Source organism: Alexandromys fortis, unplaced genomic scaffold (genome assembly GCF_014885135.2).
Source record: "Alexandromys fortis isolate MF-2015 unplaced genomic scaffold, M_Fortis_MF-2015_v1.1 scaffold_38, whole genome shotgun sequence".
Taxonomy (NCBI): domain Eukaryota; kingdom Metazoa; phylum Chordata; class Mammalia; order Rodentia; family Cricetidae; genus Alexandromys; species Alexandromys fortis.
This window is the reverse complement of record NW_026067916.1, coordinates 1517458-1543995: the sequence shown is the minus strand read 5'-3', so window position 1 is coordinate 1543995 and position 26538 is coordinate 1517458. Positions and strand designations below refer to the sequence as shown.

Sequence of the window (26538 nt, the reverse complement as noted above, 5' to 3'; positions counted from 1 at the left end):
CAACATGAAATACTAAAACTGTCATATATATGTATATATATACAAACATATATATGGTTATTATTTGTATTTTAAATAATACATTAATGAACCAGAATGTAGAAAATGAACTAATTGTTATGTTAAGATCCCAGATCATAAACTAGATATAATATCATCATTTTTCTCCAGAAGAACTAAAATTGTTCATTTCAAATTATTTGGAAAATACAATAATCTCAAGTTTTATTCCTCAGGTTTCCAAGTTTCCTTTCATCTTGGTTTTCACTGGAAGATAATTCTATATGAAAAAATAGAATTTATTCCATGTGTGTGCCTATGTATAGATTATAAAATAAGACAGCAGCCTACGTGTGTAAGACATAAGAGAATCATTTTATGTTTAGCTAAAAATGACGAAGAGCATAAAAATCTATGATCATTCTTTGTGGGGAAGTGCCAGCATGAAAATTTATTGCTTTAACTTTAGCATCTGATTATATTTAGTACTGGTCTGTGAATTAAGTTTTTCTTGATGAAAAACTCAAAGCTATTGTTTACAGATCACTTCAAGTAAGTAGTGATGTTGTCCATACCTCTTCATACGATCACAATACCTCATTGAAAGCAACTAATAGGATTTTTCCCTCCCTTAATGCCTGATTGTTTACGGCCACTCTTCAAGGATGTAAAATGCAAAGAAGTGTTGTAGCCAAAGATCTGTGACGTATATATATATTTTATAGGTCAAATGAACATTCTCAATCACTTACAGCAAGGCTTATTAAAGGTTTGAAGTAGAAATCAAAATATTATATTTAAGAAATTCTGCTCAGAAACAGAGCAATGTCCAGTTTCCAAATTTTTAATAACATTTTGGAATGAAAAATAGAACAAACACTAGAAAAAAATGTTGTGGGTCATGATTGTGTCCTCAGAGTAATACAGTGTACCTGTGAATTGCCAAGGTTCTACAATCATATATTTACCTATTTGTGAGACTAACAAACATCACTCTCTTCCTGCTCCCGGATGTCAAGATAAGGAAGAAGAAAAACAAATATTAGCGTTTCCTGAGAAGAAACAGAGGCTTAAGGAAAATAGGGGAAGAAACTTCCACGTTTGGAAATCATTCACTTGGAAGATAATACAGAAGATACCATGAATACCTAAGTCAGTAATAGTTATCAGACTTCATCCAGACATTGCTGAAAAGAGGTTGCCAAAGGACTGTTGCCTTCAGTGAATTCTCTTTATTTCCTGTGTCCAGCTTTCTGCCTATTCTGATAGGGAAAGTGCTCTTCCAATGGTCATGAGCCAGGAAGGAGATGTCTGAAAAACTCGGGTTTTCCATGGTCTAAGTGGCTTATAAAATTTATCCCTAATAAAATTTACTTCTTATAATTTACATAGTAAATGAAAATGTTTGAAGATTGAAACTCCCAGCAAAATTTCAGGTAACTGAGGTCAATCAGACAAAAGGGATGCTATTTAAATTGTTGTAGGGAGGAAGGTTGTGGTAAGATGGGGGCCCTTTAATGAAATAATCAATTGGTATTCATTGGCCATTGGCTGCTTTCTGAAAGGAACTCAGTGCTATGAAACAGCAATAACAGACAAATACTAGACATTTAGTGTTGCGTTTGCCTCTCCTTTGATTGCTGTGTCACAATTCTTTTGGTATCACAAGATTAGCCAATTTTCAAAGTATTTGGGTAAGTGATAGTCTCTTTAAGGAAAAGAAAATGCTAGGGTTAGAGTATAATTAGAAGGCTCTCTGACATTGTAATAGGTTTTATAAATCCTCCTTACATTTTAGGTCTTGGATCTACCAATGTCTGGATGTATTTAAAAAAAATACACATTGTGAAATAGTCCTGCTCAGACATAATAGAATTGCATAGAGACTGATCAAAATGAAAATAATTTATTAAACCATGGCTAGAATACAATTGTCACTTTATGTTCACATGTCATAAAGCACATGAAATTTTCATAATAATAAATTTTAAGGGTAGCTGAGGTACACATTTGTTACATAGGTGATAACTTACTCTACCAAGCTTTGGATGTAGCACACATGTATATAAAAACATTTCTTTCTCATAACTCTCTAATATAATGCAAATATTTCTCACACAAACTACTTAAAATTGTGATAAGTTTCTCAGGCTAAGAGAACACTCTTCTATAACACTATCTTTGCTTTAAGCACTAGGCACAAATCAGTGATACACAGTCTTCTATAACTTTTTACATATGTTTTCACTCCCGGCTCCCACTCTCTAAAATAAGAATTTTTGGATTGTTGATTTATCAGTATTTATGTAGGGGATTACTGAGATTATGGTAATTGAGGTGGGAAGACCAATCTTAGTTGTGGACAGGACCTTTCCCTAGGCAGGGTATCCTCTGCAAGAGTGGAAAAAGCCACTGATTACTAACATGGAAGCATTCACTATATTCTTCTGAATTTACATACAATGTGAGTCATGACCTCAAGCCCCTGCTTCCTTGATTTTTCATCATGATGGACTGTTCCTTGACCCATGAGATGAAAGAAATATTTAACTACTTAAATCAGGTTTCTATGATGTTTATCACAATGATGGGGGAAGAAACTAAGACATTTTCTAAATTCAAAGGTTCTTCATTCATGTAATTAACTTTCTAGAACAACTCACAGAAAAACCCTACTTTGGATGACAGTTTTAGTATTTCATGTTGATCAACTTTATGTCACTGTAACAAAATGTCCTGAAATAACCAATTTATTAAGGAGAAAAAATTTAGTTTGAAAGAAAATAGCTCCCAAAGGGCGTGACACTATTAAGAGGTGTGACTTTTTTCGAGTAGGTATGGCCTTGTTGGTGGAAGTGTGTTACTGTGGAGGCAGACTTTGAGATCTAAAAGATGCTCAAGATACCTCCCAAAGTCTCAGTTCACTTCCTGTTGCCTGCCAATCAAGATGTAGGATTCTCCGTTCCAGTACCACATCTGCTTGCCTGCTGCCATGTTGCCATGCCCCACCATGATAATAATGGACTAAACCTCTGAAACTGCAAGCCATCCAGTTAAATGTTTTCCTTATATGAGTTGCCTTGGTCAGAGCAATGCAAACAAAATAAGGACCCAGTTTATGACTTGACCAATTTATTCTTTTTAAGTATCTCTTAGAGTAGCTATACGATAGTGGCCAGGAGCAAACAGGCAAACAAAGTGGTTGCCTTGGGATCAGGAAGGAGGAAAATAGGAGGCAGCTGGGCTCTCACAAAAGCTTCTGTAAGCCCAACCCCTCAATGTCTCTGATCTCTTAAAAATATTCCTTCTCCCCACTTCAACAGCACCACTCTGAAGACCCAACATTTAACTCATGGGCTTTTGGGGACACGTAACACCCAAACTATAATGTACTTTGAAACCAACAAGTTGGGCTAGAGAGTTGAGAGACATCTGAATAGTTAGGAATGAATCTATTCTTTCAGGGATGCAAATTAGATTCCCTCAACAAATGGTAGTTCACAGCCATTTGTAGCTATAATTCCACATGGCAGCTTACAGCCATCTGTAGCTCCAGTTCTGGTGGCATCTGGTGCCCTCTCACACACCAGGCTCATACATAGTGCATAAGCATATATGCAGGTAAAACACCCACACCTATGAAATAAAGATAAAATTTAAAATTAAATTAAATAAGAACCACACAAAATAATTGGTATCAGGAGCATCTCTGAGACACCCAATAACGCTTTATGCATGTTTCTTAACAGTAAGATACTATGCTTTTTCTGTTACATAGGAATTGCATTTTCACCATTATGAATGCCTTTGACATGATTTGGTTTTTTAGTATATAGAAGATATAGGTAACACAGTGGTAAGAGACAAGATCCCAAGAAGTGTTTTTGATTTCTGGACAAAGAAGTGAGTGCAGGGAGTGAAAACATACTGGGATCATTGTAGTGATGCCATCAGCCATCTTAGAGAAGTGATCCCTGTGGTTATCACAAAATGTCTTGGACTTGTCGTCATTGTAGTCTATGGTACTATAATGAGACTGTTAATATTTATATTCAACAACCCTCACTTGAGTTACCAGTCCTTCCTGTCATTCAGCTTCACCTTGGGGGTTCTAGAGTACGCAAGGGGTACAATCTTGATTGTGAACTGGAACTTGAGTTACAATGTTTTCTTAATTTGTTGCCTATGCTGAAGAGGGATGTCTTCGTGATACAACTGCTTTTGACTCACCAATATTCCTGTGTGTAACTGCATCTAATCCTTCACCTATGCTTCTAATAGTCCCCACAATACAATTGTTGATTCACTATACTGAACTAAAATTGAATCATTTCTTTGGTCTCCTGGTGGTTTATCTAGATTGAATAGGTATTTCTTCATGTCTTTCCAGGAAAAGCGATGTAGCAGACACAGATGTATCTTAGAATCTCTCTGGAAACTACAACACAACAAATAATTGTTTCCTCTAAAAAAGGACCACAACAGTGGTAATGAAGGCATGGTACGTCTGTAGTCTATTAAAACAGACTGGCTTCAAGTTCTCGCCATTTCTTTCATAATTCAAAACAATGTTACCAGTTACTTAAAAATATGCATTATAACTAAGAAATATTTTATAAGGAAAACTCACTAAAGTGTTATTATTATATGCTAACAGATTATTGTGACACAGCAGTAGGGACAGGTGCTGATGATCATGGTAAAGATTATAATGGCAGAGGAAGGGCGAGTCATACAAATTAAGGGCATTATTTTGAAACTTTTACTGCAATTATTACCCTGCTTATATTCATTAGAAAGCATTTTGGTAACATACAAGAAATCATGAATATGTGTGTATTTTTATTCTTACTTATAAGATTTAACTTTAGGTAGGTAATGATGAAAGTGTTCTTTATAAATAATGTCCAGTAAAACATCATTTATATTAGTAAAAACTTGAGAAAAGTCTAAAACAGTAGTATGGGGAGTCATTCATAAATTGTGCCATATTCAACAGCTTGTGTTTTCAAAATGTAAACAATAAAGTAAGCGAAACAGAAGTTATCATAGTAAATTTAAAAACTAGAATGCAAAACCAGAAGTGTTCAATTGATTCAGTGTATGACAATTCTGATCAAGACAAATGATATTTTCTGTCATTTCTGGGCTACAGGATGAGACAAATAGACTAATATTTCTTAACTTGACTCTGTAGTTTTGTTGTAGTTCATCTTGTTGCAAAAACTGTTTAAATACTTAGAGGAAACATGAACAATAGGGGCAGATTTTGAAAAAATAAAATTTTCAAACAGTGTCACTTCTTTCTGAAATCTCCATTAATGGCATGCTCCTTGAACAGGATGCTGAACTTGCTTTCTCTTTAAATAAAACACTTTATTTGGCAATGAATCCTGCATTGATTCAAAGTAATTGCGTGGTTCCAAATCCTTTCAATTTATGGGACTTTTTTTCCTCCCTATCACAGCTGGTTACTAAATCCTAATGCAGCTGCCACCCACACATCCCCAGCAGGCAGAATAAAACGGCCACTGGTCAGGGTTCAGGCTGCATTTGCCTCTTCGCAATTGACACAACAGTTGTGAAAACCCAGCTCTGACAGAATTGGCATGTGAAGAAAATTGATGAGGGCAGAACATCGGAGGAATGGAAGGGGAAGAGGCATGCTCAGGATGGGCAGCTTCAAGGACATGCCAGAAATCTGCTGGAAGCATTGAAACATCTTTACAAGCGGTTGGCAGATCAACCCCATGCTGCCATCAAACGTGAGACAGCTCAATTTGAAACCAAGCAATCAAGGCCAATGCCGGAATCCAGAGTCTGGTCCTCCTAGGAGAAACACTAGAATGATTCTGAAAGAAACCTTGAGCTATGCCATAGCTTTGCCAAAAAGACTTACCAGCCAGACTTAATTGATAATTAACTTTCTAGCACGGACAGGCAGCCCATTAGAAATCAAGGGTGACCTTTCTCAGACAGCTTAGATTATCACTTGAGGTAATTTAAGAAATTACATTCTACTCTACAATTCGGGGTAGAGGATAAAAGAACTAATTTTTCTTATCTATTTTCTCAAGTCTTTCATTTTTTCTTTCTTTATAGAAAAACAAATCAATAAACAGCTGCTGACAATGAAAGAACTGTTAAAAAAAACTGAACAAAAAAATCCTATAAACATATCACCCAGTAAATTAATTAGTTAAACTAAATGGTAGTGAACCTTGGTGTATCTATCCTTATAGGATATACTATTTCCATAGAAAATTTAAAGCAAGTTATAGATCTGTTTCAATAACTACATCTCCAAACAGAGATCTCAGACAACATCTTCATCTATACTTTTCTGAAATCAGATTTTGTTAACTTATAAACACACATTAATAGCTTAAAACAGAAAAGAGCATTTAACCTGAAACATTTATATTTAACTAGATATTTCCTTAATCTATATGCCATTATTATTATCAGTTCAGTGAATATCCCTTATAATTTAAATTATTCATTTCAATAAACTCTAAGTCTATAATAATAGCCCATTCTTAAAACAAGAGAAACATAAAAAGAGTGGATATTGTTGAGTTGCCCATTCTAAAAAGGTGTTGCTTTTTGTTGAAATTTTGTTTTCAATTCATACCTTTTGAAGAAAGTAACTGAAAGCATTACAGTCAACAACATATTACTCACACCACTTCCTGAAGTCAAATAAGCACAGATTTTACAACAAAACAGAGGACCCAAGTCCACATATAGATTCTTCCTTTGTAAGATGATTACCATGAACTAGCTACTTTAGCACTTACTGTTATTTTTCCTAACTTACTTTAGTTCTGTGGGAGTTTCTATACTGCTACAACCATGATTTGCTCGTACCTAATTAACATGTATTACTAGATGCTAGGAGTCACACACCAGGGGTGCAGGAGAATTGTCAGTATTCTGTCAATCATGTTTTAAATAAATGCTGATTGAGCAGTCAGGAGGTATAGGTGGGTCAACCAGACAGGAAGTAGAGGTGGGGCAATGAGAACAGGAGTATTCTGGGAAGTAGGAAACTCCCTTTGTAGTTCTGCTCAGACCACCGAAGAAGCAAGATGTGAGCTGCCTGCTGAGAAAGATACCAAGCCATGAGGTTAACATAGATAAGAATAATGGGATAATATAAGCTACAATAGCTAATACGTAGCCTGAGCTAATGGGCCAATCAATTTTATAACTTATGGAGAACTCTGTGTGATTTTATTTGGGGCTTACCAGCTGTGGGGAACTGGACAGGACATAAACCCAAACAAGCAGGCCCCTTCATGTTCCACACCTACTTGCCATACCAACTATGAGAAGTAGTGTTATACCATTGCACAGATAAGTATAAGCTATTGATGCAAATAGCTATATTGCCTACATTGTGCAATGCATAGCACAATCACCAGAATTATAGAGGTTAAAGGATACACACATATACAGATGAATATAAAGTTTAAAGTGTATATTAACATGTTAAAGATGTCAAATTTTAAATCAATTAAATATGTTAGAACCTATGTATATTTTAAATTTGAAATAACTGCAACAATTCAAGACATACTTTTATCAATAAATCAAAAAGCACTTTTTATGTCAATCCTTTGGGAAGAAAACATAGATTTTTATTCCAAAAATATAATCTATGCAACAAATTACTAAACTTTCCTCATTGGTGATTAGGAAAATAATATTGCATCAAAAAAAACCATTAATCTAAGAATCTTTAACTTGGGCAATTATTGTTTACAAAAAAAAACAGAAACAAAATATAAAGCAAAACAAAACAAAAACTGTTATATGTTCTCAACATTATTCTAGGAAATTTAAAAATCAATTAAAGAAATCTGAAAAAAAATCAAGCAATGTCTTCCTCAAAAAGTTGATTTCTAAGAAGATAGAATCTAAAATGTGCAAATATAAGCCTAAATCTGGGAATGAGTGTGATTTAAATAAACCATTCTGGTTTGGACATTAAATTTCTGACTAATTGACACTCAGAAGAGATTTTGAGTGAGCTCTTGATTTAACAAACACAGAAGCCAGGGGCAGGGGTATATCTGAAAATATGAAGTTAAGTACTGTCAGAATAAAGATGGCTTTTATAGGCTTCAAAAGGCATGTGATCACATATTGTAGATACCAGTGATAAAAGCAAGCCTAAGGTCTGATTCCTGGGTTACTACATTGCATAAAGACTGGCTGAAGGAGACTCTTTGGTAGAAAGGCTGCAGAGGAGAAGTCATTCAGCCTTGAAGAGATCTCAAATACAGAGCAAGCCAGAGTAAAAGGTAAGTAGTTTTAAATAAGAGAAATAACATACACTGTTGAAAGCCAACTGGTCCACAAGGGGTTGACCTTAGTTCTTAGATTCTGTGGAAAATCCACAATGGTGATGATGTGCTATATATTCGTCCATCTCATATTTAAGTATCCAGTACTTGAACTGAGTTTTGTCAATTCAGTTATCCCAAACTTTCCACACCACTTTCCTGAATGTGTTTCATGTTTTGAGACTTCAATTCTAACACAAGAAAACAAAGTAAAACAAAATAGTCATTTTTTTTGGTTGAAATAATTGGAATTGGTGAGCTGTTTAGAATGTGTATAATCTTACAAATTATTTGCAAAAGTGACAATTGGGCAAGCTAAAAAATAGTTTTGATATTATAACTGCATTGTCCTAAATTCCTCTTGGTAATCAATATTAGGAAATAGAGATAAGAACAAATGTACAGAATAAAAAACCCTCACTAACTAGACTCACCTCTTATTTTTTTCACTCATTTCATTTGTCCTTTAATCATCATTGGCTACTACTTCCTAGTAAGTTACTTCTATAGTGTATTGTTTTTACTTTCTTAAACATATGGGAATATGATTGAATCATTTTTGAAAATTATGAGCACTATAGGATAAAAGTATGCATAATGAATAAAGCATCCCATGAAGAGTCACTGCAGTTTACTGTCTCTTTTCAAGATATACTATAGCCAGACTAAATAACTGAAACATCAAGTCTTGAGCTGCTATGTCTCTGTGGAATGTGATGCAATGACACTTAAAAATAAAACTGCTCAATTGATGAGTTTTCCACTCGCCAACTTTCCATAAAACGTAGCTTTTTCTTGAGTGTTCCTATTCCTGAATGACTTTTATTTATTCAATTCTGAGCCACTTTACAACATTTTGAGGTTACTCTTTAGACTTCCAAGTATTGTTAAAATGTCATTTGCAATTGACTCACATTTACCAGGTTCAGTAAGAGAACACTAACTCAAGAGTATGTGGCAGACACTTTATATTAGTGCCCCAAATTTCCGTGATATAAAAATTATATGGGACATGAACAGAGCTCAAACATGGCAGAAATCTTACATGAATGGAGGAGAATACAGTAAACATGACACCACACACATCAGGTACTCTTTCAACTCAATCTAATTATTAATACAATTGCAATCCATTTTTAAAGATCTTACTTTCCCACTCAGACACACTCCAGTATTACAGGAGATGAGAATCCCAGTGATTCTTTGATGACTCTACCAATAACAAATAAATGCTCCCATGTGGTGTAGGAGTTCCTTCTGTTTGTGTGTTGCTTTCATTGCTTAATGAATAAAGAAACTGCCTTGGCCTAGTTGATAGGGTGGAACTTAGGTAGGTGGAGAAAACAGAACTGACTGCTGGGAGGAAGAAGGGCAGAGAAAGAGAAAAGCCTCTGCTTCAGACAGACGCCGGTTAGAATCTTCAGTAAGCCACTGACACATGGCTAAATCAAGATGTAAGAATTAGCCAGTAAGAAAGTTAGAGCTAATGGGCAAGGCAGTGTTTAAATTAGTACAGATTCTGTGTGGTTATTGTGGGACAAACAAGGGGCACCACTCTTTGCAACTCCCATGTAGTTGTTTGTGTTCGATTTCTGGGAAAAGTAACTTTTGATTACTTCAATGGCTTGACTCAACAGTTTATCATAAAAGTAGAGAACCTAGAGTTGAAGTCTAGCAGACAATTGACATCGGAAATATTTCTTTACTTAAAAGTTGGACTAAGGCAGAGTACATTGCAGATTTCTATTTCTATTAATATAGCTATAAGAACAGAAAAAGAAATGAAAATACAGAAGTGTTTAATCATATTAGATTAAAGCTTGTTGAACAGTAATGGAAATGCTGGCATTGATGTGGCTCAAGAACAAGAGCAACTAGGAATGGTTACACCTATCCACAGTCCCTGAATTTGGGACGTAAAAGCAGGGAGATAGGCAGCTCGAATATAATTGGAATGACGATCTGGGGAAGGACGAGAATGAGGAGATGGAGGAGAAGGAGGAAGAAGAAGATGAAAAAGAAGAAGAAAAAGAAGGAAGAGGAGAAGACAAAGAAGAAGAATAAAAATAATCTATGAATAGCCAATTCTAAGCACACTTGGTTCAAGAGGGCAGAAATAACATACTATGAATTAGGAAGTGAAGGTCCTTAGAGACGTCCTAAAAGATACATAGACAAAACTTTTTAAATTTGTAAATAATTAATGTTAGTTAAGTGTAATCTCAAATTAATTTTCACAGTATTCATTATATTTGATTAAAAATATTACTTAGAAAGTCAAAATTCTTCTCAGAGTTATTATTTGGAGATAAAATTAAAGTTTTTAATTAAAATATTTCAGAATTCACATTACAACAATTATACATGTACTAAAAATCACTGTATTATATTCTTCGAGAATACATTTTGAAAGCTATAGTATTGTTAAATCATTACAAATTTTTGGATTACATTTTTAAAGAAAATATAGGACATTATTTAGTATCTGTATTAGGTTTCAGCAAGAGATGCATATCTAGAATTTTTAAGTGATATTTATTTTAAGTTTGAAAAAACAACTTTATTTGATAACACTCAAATGGTAAGAAATAGTCTAAGAAATCCAAGCATTTAAATCTATACTATAAATATACAGTAATAAATAAAATGTTAAATGCATTATGACCCAACAGTGTAAAACGCAGAATACTTTCACATCATTTCATATTTGATTTAATCCTTATATTTTGGTTTAATTTTTCTTATAAATACATGACTAATATACCTATACCATTAAGCATTTTATTGAAAAAAAATTATTGCATCGAACAACAGTCCAAGTAATTTATTGACTAACCTAAAAAAAAAAGCTGCTTTGCATGTACGGTAGTGCAATTTACTTAGCCACAGTATAATCAAATTGCCTGGAACAGAGAACACACACTAAAATGACTGGCTTAGACCATATTTTAGATCATCATTCCGTTTCACTTAAATTAAGTACCGTAGGATTCAATAAGCGGGAACTTACTATAGACAGAGACGGCATCAGTCTACATTTCAACTGTTTTTAAATCTCTCACACATTAAAGTAAATGATTCTTTTGCACAAGATTAGAAATCTTTTCTTGAGTTTGATTGTCTCAATATGTGATTTTTTTTTTAAAAAAGAATACACTGTAATAAACTTTCTATTTTCAACAAAGACTAAGCTTTACAACTTAAGAATAAAAAGTATATTAGGAACACACACACAAACAAATGTACATATGCATTCATACATTTTGCATTTTTTCCTGGCTTCCTGCCTTTTATTTGTTAGTTTGTTTCTAGCTAGGTGTTCTTGATCTTGTTACTTAAGAGAGGTGGTAAGTTGCAAAAATTAGAAGTGACTTTGAGAAAGGAATTAAAAAATTGGATTGGAAGTGTTTCCTCTTGTGTATAACTACAGAAAATGAAAAAGACCTTTTAGCTTATTTCTTACATTGGCTTACTCTAAACCTAACCCATTTGTCCATTGTTCCCATTTTCAATACAGGTAAGCCCCCAAAGTACAATACTCACAATCAACTGTCTACCTAATAGAGGAAGTGGATAATATTTTTTTGCTGGAATGAAATGATAGTTTTTGAAAATCCTCTAATCCATGCTTCTTGGCAGGAAGAACTCCCACTTCAGAACTTCCATTCTACTGACGTGGTTTCTGCCCGAGACAGAAAGGGCAGTTATGCATCCCCTTGATCCTCTGTATGGAACTAGTCACCAACTGCTTTTCACCAATGTGCCTGTTCTTCGATGAGAGCACAGTCTGCTTTAGGAGTTTGTCCAATTCAAGGAACCTAACTTAAAACTCTCTCTTAACCTTGCTGAGGCAGGGAACAATTAGACTTAAAAAGACTAGCTGCATACCAGACACTAGACATTTGAGAAAAGATGTAGAGTACTGTGCTGTAGCGTAGTTGGTTACTGTTGTCAATGCCGTCTCAGCAAGTGTCACAGATGGTCACCTCTAATAGCAGCCTGGGAGGGCGTTTCTTATATCTTCATCTAGAATCCTGGAATAATTGTGTTATTCCCTTCTACAGACAATCTTTGTATCTCCAGTTGCTGTTCTGAATGCTTGGAGAGCAGGGTGTATTTAGATAAATCTTCAAAGTGCTATTGCAATTCCAGAAAACTGCATTGTTGCTGTGCTCGTTTCTACAGAAAAACTTCGTGGTCGTGTTCAGCAAGGCCTTGCAATATGATCCTGAGCTGTCTGATGCTTAGAAATTCCATTTAACGAGGAACTTTTGTGGATTAGTTCTTTTGAAATGTGCTTCTACCCAGTGATATCAGAGATTCCATGAAGACCTGACAGAGACTGAACAATGTAGGCACTGTCAAATCCATTTTCTATGAGAAAGAACTATCTGATCATTCTGACAAATGTCTCCCTCCAGGTGATGAGGGATCAAAGCCTCAGAATTAGAAACTTTGTAAATCACTCCCTACTGTGTAATCACCTCTGATATTTCATTATATATATACATATATATAACATGTATGAAGGTGATCTCAAAAATCATGTTAAAGAACAGATTTTATAGCCACAGTGCATTTTGTTTTGGAAAAATTTGGCAGTAATTAAGAGAATAAACTTTACCCACTTGTCATGGCTTCGCACAAATCACTTCTGCTCTTGAATCATACCTGAATTTATTGAGCATATGATGGTAGAATGACTTTGAGTCTTGGGGGATAAAATATATAGACACATTCGTGTGTTCATGTGCTCACATGTGGGCCCATGGATAAATATTTTACAGCCTATCTCTACCATATTTGTCTTTTGTTTAATCTTGTTTCTTGGACAGATATAAAACAAGGCTCAATGACTTATTATCAAGGGTGAACTCACAGAAAAACTTATTCAATAAATTTGTCATTTAAATAGAAAATTGCTCAAATCAATTATCAAATAATTTGATGGAATTAATACTAAAAGTATAATCCATAAAACTGTGTTTTTAATGGTTCAAATTTAGAATTCAGAATAAGCTTGGAATTCTTTCTACTTTAGCTTTTCAAGGATGCCTTCCTCTAAAGGAAAATGGAAACAAATCCAGAGAGACTGCTGATCTCACTGTCCCTTCTCCTGGTAGGATGGCTTGTCGCCTTGGAGTACAAATTATTTTTGTTTAAGAGCAACTCCTTCTTTCTGTTGTATGAGGTGGATTATTCACTGAGCACTTTAACTGTTTCTAGTGCAAGATGGAGCAGTCATTTCCTAACTATCCACTTACATTGATTTATCTAAGGGTCCAGCAGAAAACTCCCCTGGTTTAACTTTCTGAGCTTCTAGATTGTCTCTAAGGCATTTTAAACGTCAATCAAATGCTCTGTCTTTTCTGTAATAAGACTTTAGTGACTGTTGGGGATCATTCTCTCTTAGCCTTATGCCATCTTTATAACCTGATTGAGGAACTGATTATCCACAATATATTTTGATCTTTTGGGCAAGTTATTATCTATCTTTATAATAATATCTTCACTCTTTTTATTTTTTAATATGATTTACCCAAATGCACTACCCTTAATAATTACTTTTGTGAAATTATAAGAAGTATGGGACTTCTTGCTATTAGATAAATATCTTCTTTTTCTTTTTCTATTCCATTTAAATAGGCCGGACTCTGTGCCTTCTATATTGAATAAAAGCCCCCATAAACAAATGTTTGGCATTACTTTGTTAAGTATGTTTGTTCTTCGTGTCAACATTCACATTCATTTTTTTTCTCCCCCTTCTTTTTGTCTCTTCAGACAAAACCAACTCTTCAATTTTCAACTGCATTGATGACTTGAAGAATGATAATGTTGATCTGTGCAGATGTGAGGAATAAGAAAGAGTGATCTATGTGATTCACCTCCAGGAAGTCAAATGTATATATTCATTGAAGGCAGATGCCCTCCCACAAGGCTGAGTAAGAGTCATATTTTATACCAGTGTGCCAAAGGTTCCATCTTAACTTCATTATTAGAACTCCTGCTCTGTGAGTTTTGCTTTGTGGAAATCCATTGTTATAGGAAATATGAGTAATACTTTTATAATTATAAGAATATTAAATCATATAAACAATACAGGAAGTGAAAATTCTATGAGCCAGGAAGGCTTTTGAATGAATATTTGAAATTCCATGTTTGATAACTTGGCTTATCCTCATAAAATTCATCATTTCTAAACCTTGTCCTTCTTATTCCTGACCACAAAAAAATTCTAAGTAGTTAAAAAAAAACTTGATTTTTAGCTCTTATTATATTTGAAATAATTACCAATATGTGTAATATGTTACTGTAAGGAGATTTTATTTTGCATTATCAAATACTAATAACATCTCTTTTATACTTTCTAATATGAAATTTAAACATTCTTAATTTCTGATGCTATTGATTCATACAAGGTGGTATGAAAATGGTCTCTCACAGAATTCCATTAATTTTAAAGTGAGTTTGTGTACTTGTTTTCAGCTTGCATTAATCAGAATATTTCTTAAGTTCCATGAAAAATATGTCAAAAGAAATTATTCTTAACCGTTGGTTCATTTTATTGACATTTTAATATTATCTGACAAATAAAATCCGCATTCATTCGTCATTCACTCATCACAGACGGCAAACATAGCTTTCTATTTTTCCTTCACTGTGATGTGCCAGAATGTCTTCTTTTACCAATTTTAGTATTAATTAACAACTTATTTCAAACCACTCTTTAATGCCTCCTAGGATTTCCTTCCATAAAATTATTTTTAATTTGCGCTATTGTTTTTGCCAGCACAAGTTCTTAAAATGTTTCCATTTCTAGTATGATAACTCGGTTTATATTGATGTGTGAATTACATTTGGACTTGGCAGCATTATTTTAAATCTTATAATAATGGGAGATACGATATTCATACATTGCTTTGCAGGTAGTCACGATTGGCATTATTTATTCAACGATGAGCTGTAATAACTATTAGTTCAAATGGACTGACATATTTAAGGCCTCTTTCACACTATTTAACTGCTGCATCTGGTTGGAACAGGCATGATGGTAAACATCTTGCCCTTGCAGCACTGGTTGGATTAAAGGGTTCAAATGGAAGAGAGAAGTTGTGGCTGGATTTAAATGAGGACCAAACAATGTGGGGATAAACGCTGCAGGAGGCAGAGCCTGAAACGCAATATGTGATGGGTGGAAGGGGGCAGCAGTGACTAAATGCAGGGGATGTCCTAGAAAAGTAGGGTGTGCAGGGATAATGGTCGGAGCCATGGTTGGAAATGGAAGAGGGCTGAAATGTGTCTGTGGGAACGGGTGGATATGAGCCATTGGGAGGGGGCTGCCGTGTGAGCTGATGGAAGCAGAAACAGCAAAGTGCTGTAGGAAGGTGTGGTGGATGGTGGTGATGGCTGTGTGCTGGTGGACTGGAAGTGTCTGCACAGCTGAGGGTGGAGAGAAGGCAGTGGGCCCTGCAGCAGGGACAACCCGGAGATGCTTAGACAGGAGCTGTTTCTGCATATGCTGCTGGGCCTGTAGCTGGAGGAGCTTGTACTTGTCTATTTCATCCGGAGAAAATGTTATGGGCTGATGAACTAAAGGTGGGGAGAGAGACTTGGGACACCCTTCCAATTCATCTTCCACTTTGTCATGCTTCTGCATAGTTCTGTCATAGCAAGAGTTTATATTCCCCTCCTCGTGATTCATAGACACGCTTACATCTTGTAAGTCTAGATTTATCTGGTCCTCTTTGGTCTCTGTTGAATCAGACACACCAGTATATCTATTAGATGCAAAAGCACCAAGGAAATGATTTGGTACTGGGTCACAGCTTTGAAGGAAAGGCTGGACTTCACTAATTGAAGATTTAGATTGCTCTTTCATTGTCTGGTTCTTTTCTCTGCTTGGAGACTGGGAGTCTGTTACTGTGTGATTTATGCCTTTGGGGAGATAGTTATCACATTCAGCATCTGTGAATACAGTAAAATTATTTTTTTGTGAGCTTCTGATTGTGTCTTTGTCAGAAGTCTTATATATTATACTGTCTTTATCATTTCTTCTTTTCCTCAGTTGTTGTCTCCTCTCTGAAAAAGGTAAGGCTGTTCTGTTGCAGCTCGGTGGTCTAGGTTGAACTGTGGGTTGTGTCTGTGAATGAATCTCTGATTCTTTTAAACAACTGTTTGAAGAAACCTCAAACTTAGTTGCTTGCTCCTGACACTTCTTAGCTTTTATTCTTTCTAAAAGACACTTTGCTGTCAGGGAAGGCCCTTCTCCATCCAAAATGTTTGACTGTGTGGTTTCTGAAGGGCCACCTCCACAGCTCCTAAGAAGGTCGTTGAGAGTCCTCCGGTTGCACGGTCTGCACTTGACTTTTCCCACGTCATTATTGTGAAGGCTGGTCAAAGACTTTTGACTTCTCTTGTTTTTGTTTAAGCAGTAAACTCTCTGTCTCAAATGCGAGCCTGGTTTGCTGTGCTGAGGTCCTGGGCCATTAAAGGGTTTTTCACTATTTCTATCCAGCGAAACCTGTGAATTGGAATCACAATTAAAAACTCTTGTGGGTTTCAGCCCTTCAAATTGTTGACTTTTACCCAGCTTACATCTCTCTCTGCAGTGACAGTTGCTGTGTTTCGACTGTTTTTTAGTTTTAAGTGAGTCCCATAGTTTACCACTCCTGCCTCTCTGCGTTTCTAACTGAGGACAGCTACTGCTTATTGGGACATTAGACAAGCAGAAGCAACTGTGCTTTCGGTGTTTCCACGCGTGTCTTTCAACTGAGTCACATTCTGCTTTGCAAACGTAGAGCAAATGACTGCGGCCACTGCCGTTGGACCGATGACTTGAGCATGTGTTTCCCCAGCTGGCCACATTTCTGGGAGATTCATCCATAGGTCTGGGATGGTTACTCAGGGGTGGCTTTGAAGAAAATCTGTCATAGCTTTGTTTTCCACTTGTAGAAGCCTTGTTGCCCAGGCCGATGCTGCAGCTAGTTAAACTCTCACTGATGTCCTTCTCAGGCTCACTGTGGTTCTCTGATGTACAAGGACTAAAATTCCAGGTACACTGGCTTTGTCCTTCAACCTCTGAATGTGGAGTGCAGGGATTCCCCTTGTGTGTTTTAGTCCTAGAGATGAGAGGCGAGCGTGAAGGCCTGTCCTGAACATTGTTTAGAACTGTCCGTTTGTAGCTCTGCCTGTGAACATTTGAAGGTCCCTTGAATTCAGCATCATCAGCATTATCCTTTTTCACGCCATCTTTTAGAGACAGATTAAGGTAGGCGGGCACTTCAGGACTTTTCATATCCAAGTCTCTCGGACTATCATGTTCACTTATACTAGAATCAGAATCATTGTAGTACAAATTGTATTTTCTCTGGAACTTTTCCCAGTCTGGGTTAGCTATAATCATCTTTGGCTTCGGAGATTGATTATCTTGGGTCATTTTTTGCTGTTCTTTCATTAAACCTGAGACTTGACTCTCTGTTTTTCGCTTCATTTCCAAAGGCTCCTTCTCCAATTCTTTTTTTACATTCTCTGAATTATGCTCATCCTTCGTGTTGCGAGAAAGTTTGAAGTCAAAATATAGTGGATTACAGCCGTAAGATATACAAGGCTCCGTTCTGGTAAAGAACAAGAGCTCTGTAGGCCACTGTAGAGTGGTGAGTCCATCTTTGCTCTGTACGTGGAGGAAAGGCAATGATTTTGACTGCAGGTCACCTGGACAGCCTTCTCTGTAAAGTCTCTGAACACTATTGCTAACTTTGTCTGCTTCTTCTGAAGCCTTTGCTCTGGCTTCCTTTCTGGAGATAGGATTCAGATGTGTTCTGCTCTTTTGTTCCCTTGACCCTGAAGGTGAAAACTCATTCATACTTTCGCACCAATGGTTATCACTGTGTTTGCAAACATGAAGTTGACTGGAGAATTCATTTGCTTGTCGTGGGTGATTAACGCCGTTTTCTGAAGTATCCTTCAATGTATTCCTAATTTCTTTCTCTCTGCTGGAAAGAGTAAAATTTCTTTCTGAAAGATGGAGGTTAGACCTAGAGAAAGAAGCATGAATGCCTGAAGAATCTTTCAGTATCTCATTAAGAGATTCATTTTTGTTTTGTGACATTTTAGAATTCATTGAGAAGGTGTTGTTTAGCACGCCCTCCAGATGGCGTGGTGAGATGACACCTTCTTCCTTAGTAAGGTGTGAATCGTCATTTGCAAACCTGCAACACCTGCATTCCTCTACTGTTTGTTTGACTTTATAGGCGGGTGACTTGTTACACTCATGCGTGTCTTCTGTGTTCTCACTGAAAACTGAGGCTGAGGATTCTAATTTTAGATAAGCTTTTTTTGAAAATGAAAATGAAACTCCTGTCCTGTGATTTGCACTGCCGAGATCTGAAGACGTTTGTGCCATCCTATTTCCAAACAGGCACCGCCTGTCTGCTTGCAGCTGTTGTCGGTTATGCGTAGCAAAACGCTGCTTCTCCATGGTGCTTCTGGGGAGGGTCTTTCCCTTGAGGAGAAGGGTGCTCTTCATGCAGGAGACCTTTCTGCCATTCTTAACAGGAAAAATTCCCTGCTGGAGCTGCTTTTCCATGGCTATCCTGGGGGCTTTGTATGCTGGTCCATTTCCAGAAACACTGTAAATAAAGTAAATATTTAAATGAGTAGGACATTAGCATTGGAATCAAATCTATATGCAAACAACATTCCATAGAATTTCTATAGTGGGTTGCTTTAATATTTATTGGTGAACATAATTTTCTATAAAACCACCGTTTTATCATTACGTACAAGTCAGTATTACTGCTATATAGTTACACTGAAATGCTCTGTTTAATTCTGTTATTTAGAAATGTAAAAAGCAATAATATGTAACTATCTTATATGAAAGCTTCAAAACAAATGGAAATAAGAACATTTATATCACAATATAGTCTGTAGAACCTATGATCTTTGGAAATAGAGTTTTAACATGTTTCATAGTCTTCTAACCAGCATCTTCACATTTGGTAAGAAATTGAAATCTGCAGAGTGGAAAAAGAGTTTTAATTTGATTTTTCAGCATTGTTAGCATTCACTGTTTAACCCTTCAATATCAAAGGTCTTTCCGGTTCACTTCTGCTGAAGTATAAGGAGCTTTTGTCATTACTTTTGTCAGCAGCTAGAGAGCCCAGCAGCAGGCAGTGGTGTGTTCAGGCAGGCTCAGCGTTCCCAGGGCATTCCCCGGGATTTTACCATTGTGTCTCTTGCTTCTTCCTCACCACAACAACTTTATGCCAATTGTGTATTCTTTGTCTTTTGAGGTTTTCCAAGATTGTTGATTTAGCTGAAGTTCGTTAGTGATTCAAAAAGAAAGCAGAAAATAAACATACAGAGACTAGGAACTTTTAAGATAAAATTAGTGTCTTCACACTTTCTCAGTTACCTCTTTCCAGCAGTGATGCTGATGCTGACTGAGGAAAAGCAATGCTAGTTCATCACTTCTTCAATATCTTATTTGAAATGGCATTCGGTTGCTAGTTCTTTGTCCACGTGCCTGGATCAACGTCTATCCTGTTTTCTATCTTAGACTTTCATTGTTACGCATTTGTTTCTTGACTATAAAATATTAAAACGTATGTCCCTAAAACACATCACTTAAATTTTGAAGTATTAACTGTCCTTCAGTTTTCAATGCTTAGCATCACCCACCCACACAAAAATGCAGCTCGCAGATCTCCTCACAGAATCTTCCTTTCGCAGCAGAGACTATCGCAGAAATCCACACCTGGTCCAAATTTAGATAATAGGTGACTGTGGGTTACCAAACTCACCTTGGTACACCTATAATACAACACCTACACTCAAGAAAAATCACAGAGTATAGATTGCAGGAGCCAGAGGATCAGAGAGCCTGCTGTGGGATACTTTTGTAGAAGGTCACTTGTTTGTTCCCGGCTGCTCAGCCCCGAAACTGTATTAATTACAATACTGTTCAGCCAATAGCTTAAGTGTATTTCTGGCTAACTCAAATCCTAAACTAACCCATCTCCATTTATCTCCATGTGGGGTAAATTTCCATCCAGTGTCTGTCTCCAGTGGTGGCTACATGGCTTCTCCTGACTCCACCTTCTTTCTCCCAGCATTCAATTTAGTTTTCCCTGCCTAACTCTACTCTATCCTATCACAGACCAAGGCAGATTCTTGAATCACTAACCAATCATCTTCATAGCACACAGAGGGGAATCCCACATCACCTCCCCTTTCTGTTTAAGTAAAAAGAAAGGTTTTAACTTTAACATAGTAAAATTACATATAACAAGATAGGTATCAGGCAAGAGTTATAGTTACAATATTTATATCTAATTTATCTTTAATTATAACTAAGGAAAATTGTAATTATAACTATCTATTCTTCAACTCCATCAAAGACTCCAGAAATATATAATATTACCTTAGTAAATAGGAAGTGCATTGTAAGCAAGTTCCAAAACTCTAGAATTGACAGAGACATCTTGCTGCCTGGACAATCACCCAAAGTTCTTCTGTACTGTAGGTGCATCCATTTTCAGCCTACAGGCCTATGGTGTCTGACAGATTTTTCCATTAAGCAGGGATTTTTAAAGACAGTTCTGCCTATATTGGCAGCGTCAGTCACTTTCTTCTGTTTCCTGTAGAATGTCTCACAGAATCCTTTATGATGCAGAAACCCCGAACGACTGTCTCAACTTCTTTACGCAACTTCAGCAGTCATCACTCCATGGGTCCTGCATGTCCAGCTCACACAACATAATATCAAGTAGTCCAGGCAAGAGCAGTTTCTTGTTCAAATGGCTAGTAAACTCCATAAGAAGTCTCTTAGATGCTGATCTTCCACTTGAAGTTATTGGTGTTTCTAAGAGTAGATGTGTCTTATTTTTAAAACATTTTAAAAACCATATTCTGAAGGTCTCTGAAAGATTTGAAGAATACCTATTTAACTGAAATATATCTCTATATTTCGAGAAAACCTAACTGTCTATAAACTTATTAACCTATATTTATTAATTTTTAAATGAGCTTTTAAATTTTAATCAAGATCAAAAACAAATATATACAAAATTGAGCTTAAATTTGTGTCAACAAACCAAGATCCATACCAATGCAAATCTCTATAGCACATGCCTTTTTAAAAACAATCATTTTGATAATTTGTTGTTCTCTCCAAACTGCTTCCTGCTTTTTGTTGAGTGAAATAATTTTTGCAGAAGTGTTCACAATGGTCTTTCAGAGTTTTAGTCCATCAAACTACTATAGCCTAGAATGAATCCACAGGTTCTCATCCTCTGTGGAAACAAAAGAAGAGCCTGTTTTCAAAAGCAACATATCCTTACACCCAAATTTTGAAGACAAATACATTTAAGGTATATATGTTGGTTACTTAGGTCCTTCACAGTCAAAAAGTTCAAAGAAAACACATTAATATACATAATCCAGACTCTCTGTGTATATTGCATCTTTATGTGACTTATTTTTCTTACTCTATTACTTTTTCTACAAGTTTAATATTTATTATCTTTACTCCTTTAATCTATGACTGCCTGTTCTCTTTTATATTACATTTACTGTCTCTTTACTCTTTTTCTTCTATCTCCTAAGCCTATGTATATTTTTAAAACATAATGTGTCTCATTTAGAGGTCTTTTATGTCTGAATCTGTCTTCATTGTGTATCTGTAATCCATTTCTGACCAGGATGGCTTCTTAAAATGCTAAGTCCTTCTTAAAAAACCTAAGCGGCAGCATTGCTATGGCAAACAAGGCCTTGCCTGCTTGTTCTGCCCAGTCTAGCATGACAGAGCTATTTACTGCCTCTGAGAGCCATTACATTGCTCCATTTTTAGACACAGGGCAGGTCTATGCTGCCATTAAGCAAGTTTTATCACTCTGCTCACAGAACCCATTTAAATGCTACATAGCTGGATCTCCCGAAAGAGCCAGAGTTCGTGCTAGCAGCACGGTCCAGGAAGACACCTTTTAAAAACCACCTGGTTGTTTTTCTGCTACTGCAGAATCAGGAAAACCTCTCTTAAAAGAACTGCAGCATTAAGCCCTGCTTACTCTGTTTTGTTTTGTATCGTTTTGTTGTATTTTTGTGACTAGAATTTCTTTCCAATCTCTCTCAGGTTTTAAGTGGATTTTACTTGTCCATGTTGGTGCCAATTTGTTGTATAAATGTTGTACAAAATGTTGGCCTTCTACAACAGGATACCGTGCTCTAGAAATGACAGAGAAACTGTTTCCAACAAATCTCAACAATATGGCTGCACAAATAAGCCCTATATAATGACAGCAGTTGACATGTCAACATGAATGGGGTAATTGGACAATTCTCTACCTTAGATATAATAGTACAGACCATCAGTGACTTCTGAAAAGGGAGAATCTGTTTTCTGAAAGGAAAACTCCCCTGACATGTTATCCATACCGAGTCATCAGTCTTAAACATAAGTAGTCTTAATGTACTCAGCATACATACTGGTTCTCTACTGTCTGTTATCTTTTGCTTTAGTTGAAAGATAATTTTTGGTATTCAAAGTTTCCTTTACTAACATTATTTTGTTTTTATAATATTAGAACCTTTTATTTTCTCCACTCTTATGGATGTTCAGTTACAAACAATAATTTTAGCCATTATTTACTTCACAATTCTGTGAGATTGTCATTCTCATGAACGGGTGGATAAAGTATATCCCATTATTGTCTGGAAATGAAATTTAGGAATTTTATGAAACAGTGACTTTTCTTTAATTTTTTTTATGGAACAGCTTTCCATCCCTGACACAATAATCCTCTTGTTTTGATAACATCATCACACTTTTCCAAATGGTGTATGTAATATTTTTAGTAGGGAGAAGTATGAAACACAACATTTGGGCTATGGAATTTTATTCCAACACAAAGAAAAAGTCCAAAGGGGTTTGTTGAAGTTTTATTGCAACCTGAACTAAGAAGGACAAGGAACAACATTGTGACTGAATTTTTTTCTTGGTGACAGATAGCTCTCTATATTTGTGCTATTTTTTTGGATTAAGCAGTGTCCATGTTATCTAATTGATAAGTTTGCTTCTTCTGGAAAATCAATCAATTTTCTGTCACTGGTATTATGCCCAAGAGAAAGTATTCAAATGCTAATGGGGGAATATTAGCATTTCTTCTTCCAGATTTCAATAAAATGTGAATATTTTAGTATTTTAAAATTTAATTTAAATTTCATTTAATTTTAAAATAGAAATTCAGTTAGTTGTTTGAACATGTGAGTAGAAGTATGTGGGTAGGTAGACCATGGTGCACATGAGGATGTCAAATAGGCATGTGCAAATGATGTGAAATAGTTACTGTAACAAAACTCGTTGACACATTTACCACAACACCTAATTACCTGTGTGTATATGTATGTGTGTGTGAAAAACAACTTAAGGTTATGCATCTTAGCAAATTTCAAGTAAAGACTACAATATTGCTATGTATAGTCTTTAGTCTCTATATTAGATCTCAAAATTTCTATGAATGTGTGTTGGCCTCTCACTTCCCCATCTTCTCATCCCTAGCAAGGAATGCTCCCATTTCTATAATTTTTCATAGTTAAAACATTTGTTAAAACTTTCTGATTTCATGTTTGAAACTATCTTTAGTGTCAGTGATTGTAAAATAATGACTTTTATTTGTAAAACCTAGTATTTGTAATACCTAATTGTTTAACTCTTACTATTGTATTGTTCATCTGAATATTGTCCCCAGTTTCAAAAGTAACGTTATAAATATATGATTTGCTTCTTTAGGAAAACTATATTTTGCAACATAAAAAGGTATGTACCAAACAGAATGATATTTTTCTGTTATATTATGTTTCTTATATGGGGAACTTCTGTTTTCAGAATCAATATCACTAACATATTTTTCAAATGCTTCAAAAACACCCTTAATATTGTACTGTACTTACATTATTTTTTTTGCATATAAGTTTACATTCAGAAAGTGAGTGCATCACAATGAAATAGATGGTTTTACTGGAGACTCAGGCTGAATGAAGGTATCCAAGAGAAAATCAAAGCTGTCTCCCCTGTATGAAACTCATAGCCAGTTTTCAGTCAATATTTGCTTATATGTTGGATTCAAGTGTTCTCAATACTGATAACTCATCTTTATTGTCTGCATGAAGAATCATGTTATTTGGATTGTTCTACACAGATAGCATCCGTTCCTACAGGGTTAATTGTAAGATGCTGGGAGCCAGATGCTAGTAAATATGGTAAAACAGGCACAGAAAGAAGCACAAAATACTCACAAAAGGCCTTCACAACAGGGCCAGAATTGCTTGGCTTTCAGCAAATGTGAGTAAGACTAGTGGACCAAAGGCACATTATTCAGGCATTTTATGTTTAATTGTCATTTTTGTATCATGTATCACTCCTGCTACAACAAAGAAAATATTTTATAACTCTAAGTTACTTCTCTGGAGCCACAAGCCTGCTTAAGCAAATAGAGCAGTTGGAAAGTAATAGGAAGGAAGAAATAATCTTCATAATATGAAATTCTTTGTCCAAAAACTGAACACTTTTCTTTTCCAATAGGATACATTATGGCCTATGGAGTGGTTATAGTTGAGTGTGTTTGGTACATAATGTTGCCTGACAGATACCCTAATATTTTTATGCTTAAAACAATCTTATTTTCCATACCAATCTCCTTTACCTCTTGCCCCTCCACACCTACCACTTTCTTCCTACCCCACACCCACATCCACTCCTCGGAGAGGGTGATGCCTCCTACGGGGAGTCAGCAACTATCTGTCAAATCACTAGAGGCAGTACCAAGGCCTTCCCCAAGTATCTAGGCTGAGCAAGGTCTCCCTCCATAGGGATACCCCAAAGAGCCAATTCATGCACTAGGGATAAATACTGGTTCCACTCACAAACTTCTCAAGCCACACAACTGTCACCCACATACAGAGGGCCTAGTTCTGTCTTATGCAGGCTTTTTATCTGTAAGTTTGGAGTCAGTGAACTCTCACTTGTTCGAGACAGTTGTTTCTGTGGATTTCCCCATCGTGATCTTGGCCCTTTTGCTCATAATGATCATCATCATCATCAACATCATCATCATCATAATAGTTATAGAGAGGGATCTCTATAACTGGACTTCAGGAGTTTTGCCCAGTGCTTAGCTATGGATCTCTATATCTGCTTCCATCAGTTACTGGATGAAGGTTCTATGATGACAATTAAGATAAGATTACATCAATCAGATTACAGGGGAAAGGCAGTTAAGGTACCCTCTTTACTGTTGCTTAGATTCTTAATTGGGTTCATCCTTGTAGATTCCTGAGGATTTCCCTGGTGCCTGGTTTCTTGCTAATCCCATACTGCCTCCCTCTCTCAAAGTATCACTTTCCTTGCTCTCCCTCTCTGTTCTTCAGCCAACTCAACCTTCTTGATCCCTCGTATTCTCCTCCCCACTCCCTTTGTCCCCTTCCCACTCCCCTACCACTCTTACCCCTTCCACAATGCTGCCCATTATTAAAGAGTTCTTGTTTACTTTCTCTACCCTGGCGGATCCATGTATTTCTCTCCTAGGGTTCTTGTTTCCCGTCTTCTTTGGGATTGTGGACTATTGGCTGGTTATCCTTTGCTTTTTGTCTAATATCCACTTATAAGTGAGTACATACTGTGTTTGACTTTCTGTGGTCTGGATTACCTCACTCTCCAGTTCCATCTATTTGCCTGAAAATTTCAAGATGTCATTTTTTTTTACTGCTGAGTAGTACTCCATTGTATGACTGTACCACTGCCACCAGCATCAAGATTCCTCTGATCCCCTCTGATTCGTTTTTTTTTAATTTATTTGTTTACTATGTATACAATATTCTGTATATTGTATATTGTATTCTGTCTACATGTATGCCTGAAGAGGGCACCAGATCTCATTACAGATGGTTGTGAGCCACCATGTAGTTGATGGGAATTGAACTCAGGACCTTTGGAGGAGCAGGCAATGCTCTTAACCACTGAGCCATCTCTCCAGCCCCCTCCTCTCTGATTCTTTCACTGGGGGCAGGGATGTGGATGTATAGTTACTGTCACAGTAAAGAGAGCCACAGTGATGCTTGGAGGGTAACTCAGATGTGCTGCTGAACAAGGCAAAACTGGTCTGGCCTGTGTAGATTGGTTTTGAGGATT

General features: G+C 36.2%; 1 protein-coding gene across 1 annotated transcript in view; it reads right to left on the bottom strand.

Annotated features, from left to right (window-relative positions):
• Nucleotides 1-15077: 15077 nt before the first annotated feature.
• Znf804b (zinc finger protein 804B) overlaps nt 15078-26538 on the bottom strand; it is a 474878-nt gene continuing 463417 nt past the window's right edge. The window contains exon 4 of the mRNA XM_050139849.1: nt 15078-18979. Coding sequence (XP_049995806.1) covers nt 15325-18979 — 3655 coding nt within the window. The 3' untranslated portion in view covers nt 15078-15324. The remainder of the gene's footprint in view (nt 18980-26538) is intronic.